At 44.7% G+C, this 11,655-nt stretch overlaps 1 protein-coding gene across 1 annotated transcript; it reads right to left on the bottom strand.

The window, feature by feature from the left end:
- Positions 1-1,467: 1,467 nt before the first annotated feature.
- Positions 1,468-4,992, bottom strand: LOC140692014 (testis-expressed protein 13D-like). Its single transcript, XM_072956696.1, has 2 exons — positions 3,310-4,992; positions 1,468-2,945 (listed from the first exon to the last, which is right to left on the bottom strand). The coding sequence occupies exon 1, from the start codon at positions 4,772-4,774 to the stop codon at positions 3,320-3,322; it is 1,455 nt and encodes a 484-aa protein (XP_072812797.1). The 5' UTR covers positions 4,775-4,992; the 3' UTR covers positions 1,468-2,945; positions 3,310-3,319.
- Positions 4,993-11,655: the final 6,663 nt, after the last annotated feature.

Here is an 11,655-nt window from a genome sequence, read left to right as displayed (position 1 = left end):
AGTCCTATAGTCTTTATCAGGTACAATTCTCTCATCCCTAAGGGATCTTAAGGAATGTTGAGCGCTTTGTTCCTGTCCCTTCTGCCACTGAAGCTGCTGCCACCTCTTACTACTACAGGGACTTTTTCCATAACCCACACCTGCTGACATGTGATCAGTAGATGCTCTCACAGGAAGTGCTCTTATTTGAGGCCCTTCTGATTCTGCTTTTGCTAGTGGGAGTAGAAGCAGTTAAATAATAGATGGTATATTAACTGTGGAACTGGGAATGGGAATTTGAAGGCACTGCTCCAGTATAGGGTCCAGGAGCAGGTATGCAGTGATAGAATGGGTGAGGAGGTGGAGTGGAGGAGAATATTGCTATGATCCTTCACTTTCTCCACGCAGAATTTTGCCTCTCTTGCTATGAAGCTCCCAAAGGATCTAAAAGGCCTCTTCCCACCTCCCCTGCACTCTCCTGCTCAGAGAAATACCCATATCCCTCCTCTAACACCACCATCTTTATAAGTGCCTGTGAGGGAGCAGCACCCAGGCCCAGCCCTAGCATCAATAAAGGCAGCAGGGGCTGCCAGGGCCAATTCTTTCCTCCTTTTCTCCACCACTATTTGTACTTTTCCTCTGCTGCATCAGCACTGAATTTAGATCCAGCAGGAAAAATAACAGCACATGTCCATCTTGGAAGATGTACAGAGGACATTAGGATCTACAAAATAATTACAGTCTCTCCTCTCCTGCCCCTCAGTTACATGTTTATTCCCCCAACAGCCCTCTTCTTTCCTGCATTCCTATCCCAGGTAACCAAGGCTCTCACTGTTCAACTTATTTCTGAGAGAAGAGATTTCTGGTATGACAGGGTCATTTTTGTTGTCCATCCCCTCATCTTACCATACCCATTACAAGAAGGTGGCCAGATCTTTGCTCCCCTTAACCCAGGGGAGGTTTATGCTGCCAACCTGTATTTGGTTTTCTATAATCCTGACCACTTTGACCAAATTATGCTAAGGGAAAGAGGAGTAACTCAGGGAACAGAAAGAAATAGGAGAATACTGCTTATGATACCTAAGCACTCCTTACTCCCTGCCAGGACCCCAGGGAGAAGGCAGAGCCCCAGAGGGAAATGGCTGCATGGTGCAGGTAGGGAGACTGGGCCCTAGGTATCAGGGCTTCCAGCACTGGCAAACCCCCTCCAACCCTCACCCGCCCTGGAGAAGCACACATGCCCACCCTCAAGGGACAATGTAGACTTGTATATTGAGAGTACCAGGGACAATCACAATGGATTGAAAGCCCCATAGAAGGCCCTTCCCGCTCCCATTCTTGGCTAACTGACAAGAGGCGGGGCCTTTCAATAGTGAATGAGATTGAACTCTCCTTCACCTCAAAGGGATGGAGAGAAGAGGCACATTTAAACTGCCGCTTCTGAGCAAACCTGCCCCCAGACACACACTACACAGGAGACACAGCAGGTAAGCGCACACTCTTTATTACTATTAAGAGTCAGAAAACCTCTGACAAAGGTGGAGCTTGGTAAACTGGGATCTGCTGGGGGAACTGAAGGACACCGTTTGTTCAGACTGGAGGCTGATCTAACTTGCCATCCCCTGGGCTCCACCCTGGCTTCCCCTGGCTTGCAGCAACTGCCTCAGGGGAGCAGAGCCTGCAGAGAACACCACCAAGTGGAAGAGAAGGGCCCAGGGGCATTCTCAAGAGTGTCCCAGTCCAGTTCTATTTTTAATCCAATTAGACTTCCCAAGAGAATTGCAATGTCTGTCCTTGGAATTCATTTTGTTCTTCATCCACGCTTGACTGTAAAGGGACTTCGGATGGAGACAGCCATGACTGAGGGCTCCAGTGTGTAGCCAACACTCCCCCAAGTATTGTCCTTCTTTAAGACAGTCACTCAGTGGTCTTTCAGGCAAACAGAAAACTAGCTGTCCCTCTCAAGAGAGGAAATCAGAAGAGTATGAGAAAAGTCCTGCCTGCACTTTTGTGAGGTCACTTTCCCGACCTCTTTGCCAGTACTCATTTGTCTCACCTGGGACCAATGAGATGAGCAGTTCAGCAATTAAGTACCTCCATGAAAGTCTCTTTGACGTTGCTCCCGGAACTGCAGCGATATCTGGATATCATGTCAATTAGATTTACCTGAAGACCACATTACATGCAAGACAAAGAAGTCACCTCCAATCCATAATGTATCTCAAATTATGCTCTCTCCTGTCATCTAACCAAACTCACCAAAAAGAGTTATGTGTGCACCAGATAATACTATATAATTCTAGCTCCTATCATACACTAGGCAATCAATAACTATTTGTTTAATTAATTAACTGAAATACATCAAAATTGCTGTCATCTATAGAATTTAACATTGTACCCCACCACCCTGCCACGCCAACACTTCTGAATTAATTTCTTGTCCCAAGAGAGAAATTAAATCCTAACAAAACTATTTTGCCCCTCTTCTCCCCCTGAGTGCCAAAGCATCTCTTCTTCCCTGACTTCTCACTCTGCTTGGCTCTAGCCAGTGGGGGTAGGGGTTCTCACTGAGATGCAGGTCAGTCAGAAACAGGGAGTTATTTCTTTAGGCTCTTGGGAGATCTTCTAATGTGATAGATAGGTTCAGATTCTTCAGCAACAAGCAAATTCTGTGGGGGCTCAGAGACACAAAAACAGACCCTCACCTATGAAACTTAAAAACAGGAAGTAAACATGAACACTGCAGTACTTTACAAAGGAACAATAGCATTTGTGAGGAAAAGCAGTACTCCTAAAATTCAATATAGCTTATAACTCTAAAAACACATGGCTGTTCTCAGCCAAAGATATGGCATTTTTAGGAAAAGAAGGTTAATAAGAAGACAGACAGGAGTGAAGAAAGTCTTCATGACTTCAGCTTCTCCAGGGCACCAACCAGTCAGCATCAGCCATCCAGAATCCAGCACCTGCAAACTTACATACAATTAGGAGAAAGCCCCTATTTTATTTTATTTTATTTTATTTTATTTTATTTTATTTGTGAAAGCCCCTATTTTAAAAGTGTGATACTCAAAGTAGTCTACTTTGTTAAAATAAATGTATGAAATAAGAATATAAATATATATTATATATATATGTGTGTGTGTGTACTCAAAATGACTAAAAAAGTGCTTAGCTTGGGTAATGGCATAATGCATTATTTTAATTTTCTATATTATAATTTTGGTTTTCAAATTTTCTTTGAAGTAAATGAGTTACTTTTTGATCAAAAGGAGGGAGTGTGGTCTTAAGAAATTGGTTTTTCTTTGGAGTGTTTCCACTCTTACTTACCTTCCTGAAATTAGTGAGTTTGTCCTGGGTCCAGGCTTTCACTCTCAACTGCCACGCAGACGTTCTTGCATTTATAGCAGGTCTTGCGCCAGGGGAAATTCATCCCTTTACAGGACAGGCACTCCCAATTCTTTGCACTGAAGCGTGAGGCAGACTTCTTTCCCCGATGCTGGGAATCCGAGGCTTTTTTCCCTTTTGGTTGCTTGGCCTTCTGCTCCTGAGACTCCTGTTTCTTTGGGCTTTTTCTCACACCACAGCTTGTGCTGCCCCTCAGGGGAGATGTCCCCTGGGGCCTCTCTGGACCTTCTTTGCTGTGGCTCTTGCTGTTCCCTGAGGGATACATCTCCTGGGGCATCACTGGACATTTGTTCTGGCCGTGGCTCCTGCTTTCTCCCAGGGGGGCTGTCCCCTGGGGCTTCTCAGGTTCTTCTTCCTGGCTGTGGCTTTTTCTGTCCCCCAGGGAGGTCATCCCCTGAGGACACACAGGACCTTCCTCTTGGCTGTGGCTTCTGCTGTCCTCCAGGGGATATTCACCCTGGAGGTTCTCAGGATATTCCTCCTGGCCATAGAAACTCTGGTCACACAGTGGGGCCATCTTTTCCTGGGCCCCCACTGCAGCCCACGGGCCAGGTGGGTAGATCCCCAAAGTAAGCATCTGGGTTTCCGCTGCCGCTGTGGCTGTTGTGGCTGCTTCTGCTTCCATAACTGCAGAGGGTAGTAGAGGTGTCGAATGTGGGAAGCCCATTTGGAATGGCACATGGAATGGATATGGCACCGGCACTGGCAGAGGAGGCTGCATGGCCTGGGCCCATGGGCTCTGGGGTCCCGGCACATAAAGCACAGCTGCCGGGGCTGCCACCTGGGCCTCTGACTGTGGCACGCCTTGTGCCCCCGTAGTCATCATCTTGCCCTGTTTCTCTGCATCCATGGGCCACGCTGTGGCCCCAAGCTGCTCAGCTGGAGGCACAGGCACCGGCACCGTATCATGAGCCGGTGGGGCGACCTGGGTGGATCTCTCGACCTGGAGCAGTCGCACACGCAACATATCGCGCTCATCCATCACCTGCTGTAGGGCGACCCGTGCGCATCGTAGCTGCACGGCTGCCTCCTCGCGCTCCACGCGCAGGCGCTGTAGCTCGGCAGCCAGGGCCCAGGAAGCCGCCTCGCGCTCCTCCACCTGGTTCTGCAGCCGCTGGACCTGGCAGGCATCCTGCTCCCGCTGCCTCGCCCCCACGCGCACGCTCAGGGCCAGCGCACTCCAGACACAGGCCCTCTTGAGGGGGCGCGGCATCTGCGAGTCAGCCACGACCACCCGGAGCCGATCCTCCACCTCATTCCAGGGCCGCGAGCGGAAGGTCACGTAGAAATCGGGGCCACCCCCATTCATGAGAACCTCATTGTTGATGAACCTGATCACCTCGTTGTGGCGGAACCCACTGGCGTGGTCCCCAAAGTCCAAGGCCATGGCCGCTGCGGCCTAGTCAACCGACCGCCTCACGGGAGACGCCGCCCTCGCGGCCGCTTCGCCAGTAAAGGCTGCGGCGGCCACCGAGCCCGCTCCTCACCTCCCGGCTCAGTCCTCTTTCGGTCCTACGTCAGTCCTGGCCGCCTCCTTGCCTCTTGCCTCCCTCACGCTCCAGCTTTCCTCGCAGAGAGTAAAGAAGACGCCCTCACCACGCCAACCCCAACTGGGCCGACGGCAGTGTGACGCGTCACGGGGAGCGCCAAGTCACCTCGCAAGGCCTGCTGGGACCCGCTTTCCTGAAGAGCTCCCCCTTGGGGGCCAGCCGACCGGAAGCTATATTATGTAATACAGCAAGCCCAGATGTGGCGGGGAGGGCTGGGGCTGGACGGGGGAGGAGGGAGGGGTTGGTGCAGGCAGCCCGGCGCAGGCGCGCGCAGTGGGGCGGGCACAGTGACGGGCACAGCAGGTTGCTTGCAGACACTAATAGTTGCTAGTCACACACCTAGGGGCTGCACCGACACACACACTCCTGCTCTAAAAGGAAGAATGAGTCAGAGAAGATCAGAGGACTTCTGAGAGAGGGAGGGTATTGAACTGGAGGAGACTGGAGCTGCAAGACACTTAGTTTAGGGAGGTACCTAGGGTGCAAGCCTGGGATCTATCGGAACCCAGAAAAGAGGCAAGACAGTGTTGAGAGAGACTTGAGAGAGAAGGCTATGCTTAAACTACTGGTGTGGGGAAGGTGATGAGGCTGTATGTTGGAGAAGCAGTGGGAACCAGGTAAAGGAAACCAGAATATGGCACCCCAAAATATGCTACTTTGGCATATTTGTTACTTTGAATTAAAATTACTTAAGAAACAGCCAGTGCAAGAAGGAAGCCCTGACCGCTCTTTGTCCTCCTAAAAGCAAAAAATAAATATCCCATGTGAAAGGTACCCTCCCTATATCAACAGGGTATAAGGCATCCTTATCAGTGACTACCTGTAAAAATAAATAAATAAATAAATAAATAAATAAATAAATAAATAAATAAATAAATAAATAAAATAAGTAAATAGTTTAGCCAGCAAAATTGAGTTTGTTCAGGAATAGCAGAGGAATTAAATTTAGGACATGCAAACTATGGCAAATCATAAGCAAGCAGAGAACAAAGAAGTGGAGTGATCTTTTATAGAAGAAAGGAGGAAGTTGGAAGGGATTGTTTTGGATGAAAGTTCATTGGGAGTAGGACTTCAGAGTTGTGGCAGCTTCTCATTGGCTGAGTTATGACAGTTTCTCATTGACTAAGTTGTTGCTGGGTGAAGAGAAAGTCTTCCTTCTTCTGCCTGGGGTATGTAAAGTAAACTTCTGCCTGCTGGAATATGTAAAGTTAGTTGTGAGAGTGGCATGTGTGTGAAAGCTTCCCCTTCAGGGTTTTCCTACTCCATTTTGAATGAGGTTTTCCTTTATTGATTTTTTACATTTTCCCCTTTTAATCAAGATTTTTCCTCAGAAGCATTGCTGATCAAGTCAGGTTTTCCACATTTAATGGTTTTGTCCCTCGGTTCCAGGAGGGACATTTACTGGTCCTTGTCGTGTTCGTGTTAGAGAGAAAGTGTACAGATTGGAAACTGTTGAAGTCACATTAGAATAACAAGGAAGGCTATGAGGGAGCACCCTCAGGCATTTTCCATCTAAATTCTATATCTTATCAAAATCAAAGTGTTAGAGATCATCTTGAAGCATTAAACTAGCATCACCTTTTTGTATGTCATTTCTACTAGGATTTGACAGACAATAGCTACAAAACTTAAAAATATTATGCAAAGTAGAATTGAAAGTTATATAACGAATCCAGTTTGTATGATAGTTCTAAACCAGACCTTAGACCTGAAGGTAGCCAACTGAACAAATGAAAGGATCATGGAGAGTCAGGTGAAATTTATTGTAACCAGTTTGCTTGTTCCCTGATCTTGTGTAATTGAGTTTCTACCTCTCGAGAGATACTTATCCATGTGCAACAGACGGTATTTGCTATCTCACAAATGCCTCCTTATTCAGCAAGTAGGTAGTCAAGGACTATGTGAATGTCTAAAACTGCTTTAGCCAACAAGTCAAGTGATTGTTGTTGGGATGCTACTGCTTTGGCTACAGAATTGGCTAGCTTTCCTTATATTAGGGAGAGATTTCTGATCGGGCAATCACTGGCATTTTAACCCAAGAGAGAAAAGCTCTCCCTATGGAGACAAACCTGGAGCTATGTATGCCTCGTGGAAGCTCTCATTTAAGACAGCTATGGAGGCTTATAGGGTGGACCAGTGAGAGACTTCTGATTTGTTATGGGACAGTTAAATATACTAATAAGCATTAACCTCCAGTTTGCCAGCTAGCTAAACATTCATATACCCATGGGAAATGTCATTCACTGCAGACAAAAATGAAACCAGATGGAGCACAGAAGACTCCAGCTGATGTCTGGATATTGATAAATCCATTTGCTGAAATAATCTAATCGACCTTTTCAAGCCAGGGATCAGAGGAATTGGAATGACATTCTTTGAGGTACCAACCCATGCTAAAAATGTTTTTTTCTAAAAACCTTGCAAAGAGGATTAAGCTCATTTTTATTTCCCTTGGGTGCAGGGAACCATATTTGGATAAGAAAAAGGACATGGAGAGTGAAGTTCATATAATCGACAAAAGTAGAGGTGTTTAGTTGCAGTAGTATGCTTATAACTGGGGGAAGATTGAGATAAGGCATGGGAACACCCTGTCATAATAGCCTAACTGATAGGTTAGATCCGTAGGCTTGTGGGTATAATTAGCTGTGGCATTTGGGATTAAAGAGAAATTGGTTACAGATAAGACCAGGGGATCAACATCATGAATAGATTCGAGTTTCTGGTGACAGATCCAACAGTCAGAAAAGTTTCCCCCTTTTGCAGTAGATTGGGAAATGTGGATAAGAGCACATGTCTTTCCAAGAAGTAAAGGGAGAAAATAAGGTAAGAAGCAACAGAAAGAAAAGGGTATACAGGCCTGGTCTGGTCTGGTCATATTGGGAAAGCTGTCTCCATCAGCTGTCATTTGCTTCAATTCCTGGAATTCCTTTATTATCAGGTCACCAGTTGGTATATAGGTCCAGTCTAGGTTTGGTGCTTTCTTTATATATACACCACATGTATCCAAGAGCCTGTACCTTGGAGTTTGGAAGCATAAGGGCTGGTTAACAGTACCTGGCAGGGGCCTTTCCAATTGGGTTGAAGAGACTCTTTCTGGAGATATCTTTTCCAATAATCTCCAGGCTGTAAGGTGTGGTGTTTGAGGTCTTCATCTCCCTGGAGCATGCTGTGAAAATATTGCTCTACTAAAGCATGGCTATTTTCAATGGATGTGATCAGACCTTTGCAATATTGAAGTATATCTCCTTTTATTAATTGTGTATCAAAAGAGGCAGAAGCTAGATGCATGGGGCACCCAGTGATTATCTCAAAGGGTAAGAGCTTGTGCATTCCAAAAGGGGTGGATCTGAGATTTAGAAGGATCAATAACAATGCTTTTGGCCAAGGTATTTGGAGGGTCTCCACAAATTTTGCCAATTGAATTTTAATGATACCAATAGTTTGTTCAACTAGTCCTAAAGACTAAGCATGATAAGCATGGTGAAAATGCTATAGGTCTGGGAAAACTGCACAAAGGTAATATTTGGTCAGTAAAATGGGTTCCCCAGTCACTTTGGAGCTCAAGAGGGGTAACCCAGCTTTTAGACATTGAAGAAGCAGTAGCTTATCTACATAGGGAAGCTTTGACCCAGTGGGAAAACATACAAATCATGACTAAAACATATTTATATCCATGAGATGGGGAAAGCTTAATAAAATCCATTTGCCAAACCTTGATGTTAAAGGGCATGCCAAATATCAGTATGAAGTTTGCAATTTTGCCCTTGGCTAGAGTACAAGCCAAGTAAGAGCTATAATTCAGCCTGTTGGGCCAAGGTAGCTGCAAAGGTGCTGCCTCAGTGACTTCAAAAAGATTTGCACTGTGGTGTCTGACAAGATCTGTTGAGGATTTCACCCATAAGGAGGGTGGCAGTTGATCCAATGGGAGCAAATGATTTGTATCTTTAGAATTAGCTCTAATGCTGTCAGAGACAGGGCAAATAAAAGATGTTGAATTTGATTCAACATTTGATTCATCTAGTTGGCTATTTTGGTTGCTACTATTAAATTTTAGAATTATTTCCCCCCTTTGGGAGAAAGAAATTCCAGCATGCCATTTTTCTAAAAAACACCAGCCCAATAAATGAACAGGGGTGGAGGAACTAAGGAAGAAAGAATGGGTATCTCTTAGAGGTCCTAAACAGAAGGGGATAGGTTTAGAAACAGGAGCCTCTTGAGTTTTATTTGTAATCCCCAATGTTTGAGCCATTTTAGTACTCCAAGGCAGGAGCTGTTTAATAACAGTGAGGTTAAGCACCAAGAGTGTAACTCCAGTGTCAGTAAGTACAGAGAGATATTTATTCCTAATCTGGAGAGTGGGTTTTTGAAGTTCATTAAGGGAAATAATTGGGGAGAAAACCCTGTAGTTCCTCAGAGTCCCACCATGGGCGGGGGTGGGAGGCATTAAGGAGGGCATTGGAAAGGCTACTTAGAGGGCTGAAGGCACCTGGACTGCATAAGATTTTAACAGTCATTCTTCCAATGTCCTGGCTTTTTGCAATAGCAGCAGAGGCCAGGAGGGTTTTGGTTTTGTTTAGGAGCATGCATTTGTTGGAGCTCAAAATTGAGAATCTTAGTGGTTTTCCTCTTCAATGGATCATCTAGGGTGCCCAAACCCCTAACTTCTACATCTTGTCAGTTCTTCACAAATATATTGCTTCTTTGTCCAAAAAGTTATAAAAGCTGCCTTCTTTGGTTACCTCTTTGTCTCTCATTTTTATGGGGCTCCTGTACATAAGAAATTAACTTTGTTTTTCTCCTGTTAATTTGTTTTATGTCAATATAATTACTAGACCAGCCAAAGAACCTAGAAGGGACAAAGAGAAAAGTTTTTTGCCCCTATACAGGCTCAGCTGTGTACTCTGTACATGAGTGAAGGAAGAGCCTGGCAACTATGGGGGATTATAAGGCTCAAACTGTTGGTGAAGGCTGGTGAGGGGCACTGGAGTGATGGCGGAGTGGATAAGGAGGAATAGGAAACCAGACTAAGATGTTCTGAGAAAACAGAGAGCTATCAAGAAAAAGAGGCCACAATGAGAATGAGTGACCAAATCAGTGAAGAGGAGGGAAGAACATTTCAGATTTCAGCATTCCAAACCTGAGTACTTTAATGGGTGATGAGACAATGTTTGTGAGTAAGTATGGGAGAAATGAATCATAGTGAAGATACTGGATCTCAGATGTTTCCGGGGGCTTCCAGAGGACACAAGTAGAGGGGTTTCCATTACGGAGTGGGTGGAAGAGAGTTCTCTTAGTTCAGCTCCTTCTCTTGGACTTCTTAGTTGCTATCCTGTCTTCAAGCCTCCTACATAGTTCCTGCCTCTTTTGCTCTCACAGGAGTATCTTCTCTTCTCAATTTTAAAGCTACATCCTTCACCTGTGATTTGGATCTCAGCCTTTCCCATCTCAGGGAGTTCAATCCAGTCATAATCTTTTCACTCTCTTCTCTGTTTTAGCCTCTTCCTCTCTACTAGCTCCTCCCCATCATGGTATGAGTGTGTTTGAGCTTCTTCCATCCTGTAAAATGTTCTTATCTGCATTTCCTGTACCTTAATTTACACCCAGAAAACTACAGAAAATATTCTAAAGATACAAGTTTCTTCTAACTTGACTTTTTTGTAGCCTTTAACTCTATTGAATAGTTCCCTTTTTGAAATTCAATCCTCTCTTTTCTTTGGTGACACCAGACTCTATTGATTTTTCTCCTGTCTTTCTGGCTGCTCCTTCTTAGTTTCCTTTTGCTGTCTGCTGTGCTTCCATTCACCCCTTAAATACTGGCATCTCCCTGAGTTTTGTCCCTTAGACCCCTTATTTATTTTCCAGGCACTCTTCCTAATTTCAGACACTCTGTGTGATCAAATCTATTCTCTTGTTCTTAATTACCATCATTAATTGCTAAAGACTCCAAAACTTTATACCCAGTTCTGTTCTGTGTCTCAGACTTGAGATGTACCTAATAAACTAACTAGAAACCTTTTCTTGGATTTTCTATAGCACCTTATTCTCCACAAGTCTTAAACTCATCAGCACTACTTTGGACAAATGGCTTGTCAAATTTCTTACCAGTTTTGAGGATCCACTTCCTCAAAGAGTTGTTGCAAGGATGAAATAAGAATATATATATATAAAGTAATTTTTACTTTCATTAGATCATCCTTATTAAAGAAGTCTTCACTCAAAAGGGATTTGGGATTTGAACACTGGGTAGAATTTAAATGAGAACACTGAGGGAGAAAACAAACCTGAAATTGACAAAAGATGTTTCTCTGTCATTTACCAATCAACCATTTGGCTAGCATTTGTACCAGGTCACCCTGTTCTGCCATATCCAGTTGAATCATATTGCTCAATTCATACGACAACTGCCTCTTGTGCTTTCATTCCACTATGTTTTTAGAAGCTGGCATCTGGTCTGCCACCTACCTGCCTTCTACATTTCAGCTATTTCCATGGATGCTCTTTGCTAGAGCTACACATCTGATACCACCAAGGATGCACCATGTGTGTACTAGCATTTGTGATATTCCCAGAGTCTTTGTTGCCTTCTGGGTACTGAAGGCATCATCTGCCTCTGAGCAGAAACAAAACATAATCTGTATATTGAAAGTAAAAACAGTAGAATTGTTGGAAAGTAGAATTAAGACTACACTTAGAATATAGAGAAAAGATGAAAACACAT

Source organism: Vicugna pacos, chromosome X, assembly GCF_048564905.1.
Source record: "Vicugna pacos chromosome X, VicPac4, whole genome shotgun sequence".
In the NCBI taxonomy this organism is placed as follows: Eukaryota; Metazoa; Chordata; class Mammalia; order Artiodactyla; family Camelidae; genus Vicugna; species Vicugna pacos.
This window is presented reverse-complemented; position numbering and strand designations above follow the sequence as displayed.

Excerpts from the sequence above, each read along its gene's own strand:
- LOC140692014 (XM_072956696.1), bottom strand. The coding sequence starts at position 4,774 with ATGGCCTTGGACTTTGGGGACCACGCCAGTGGGTTCCGCCACAACGAG.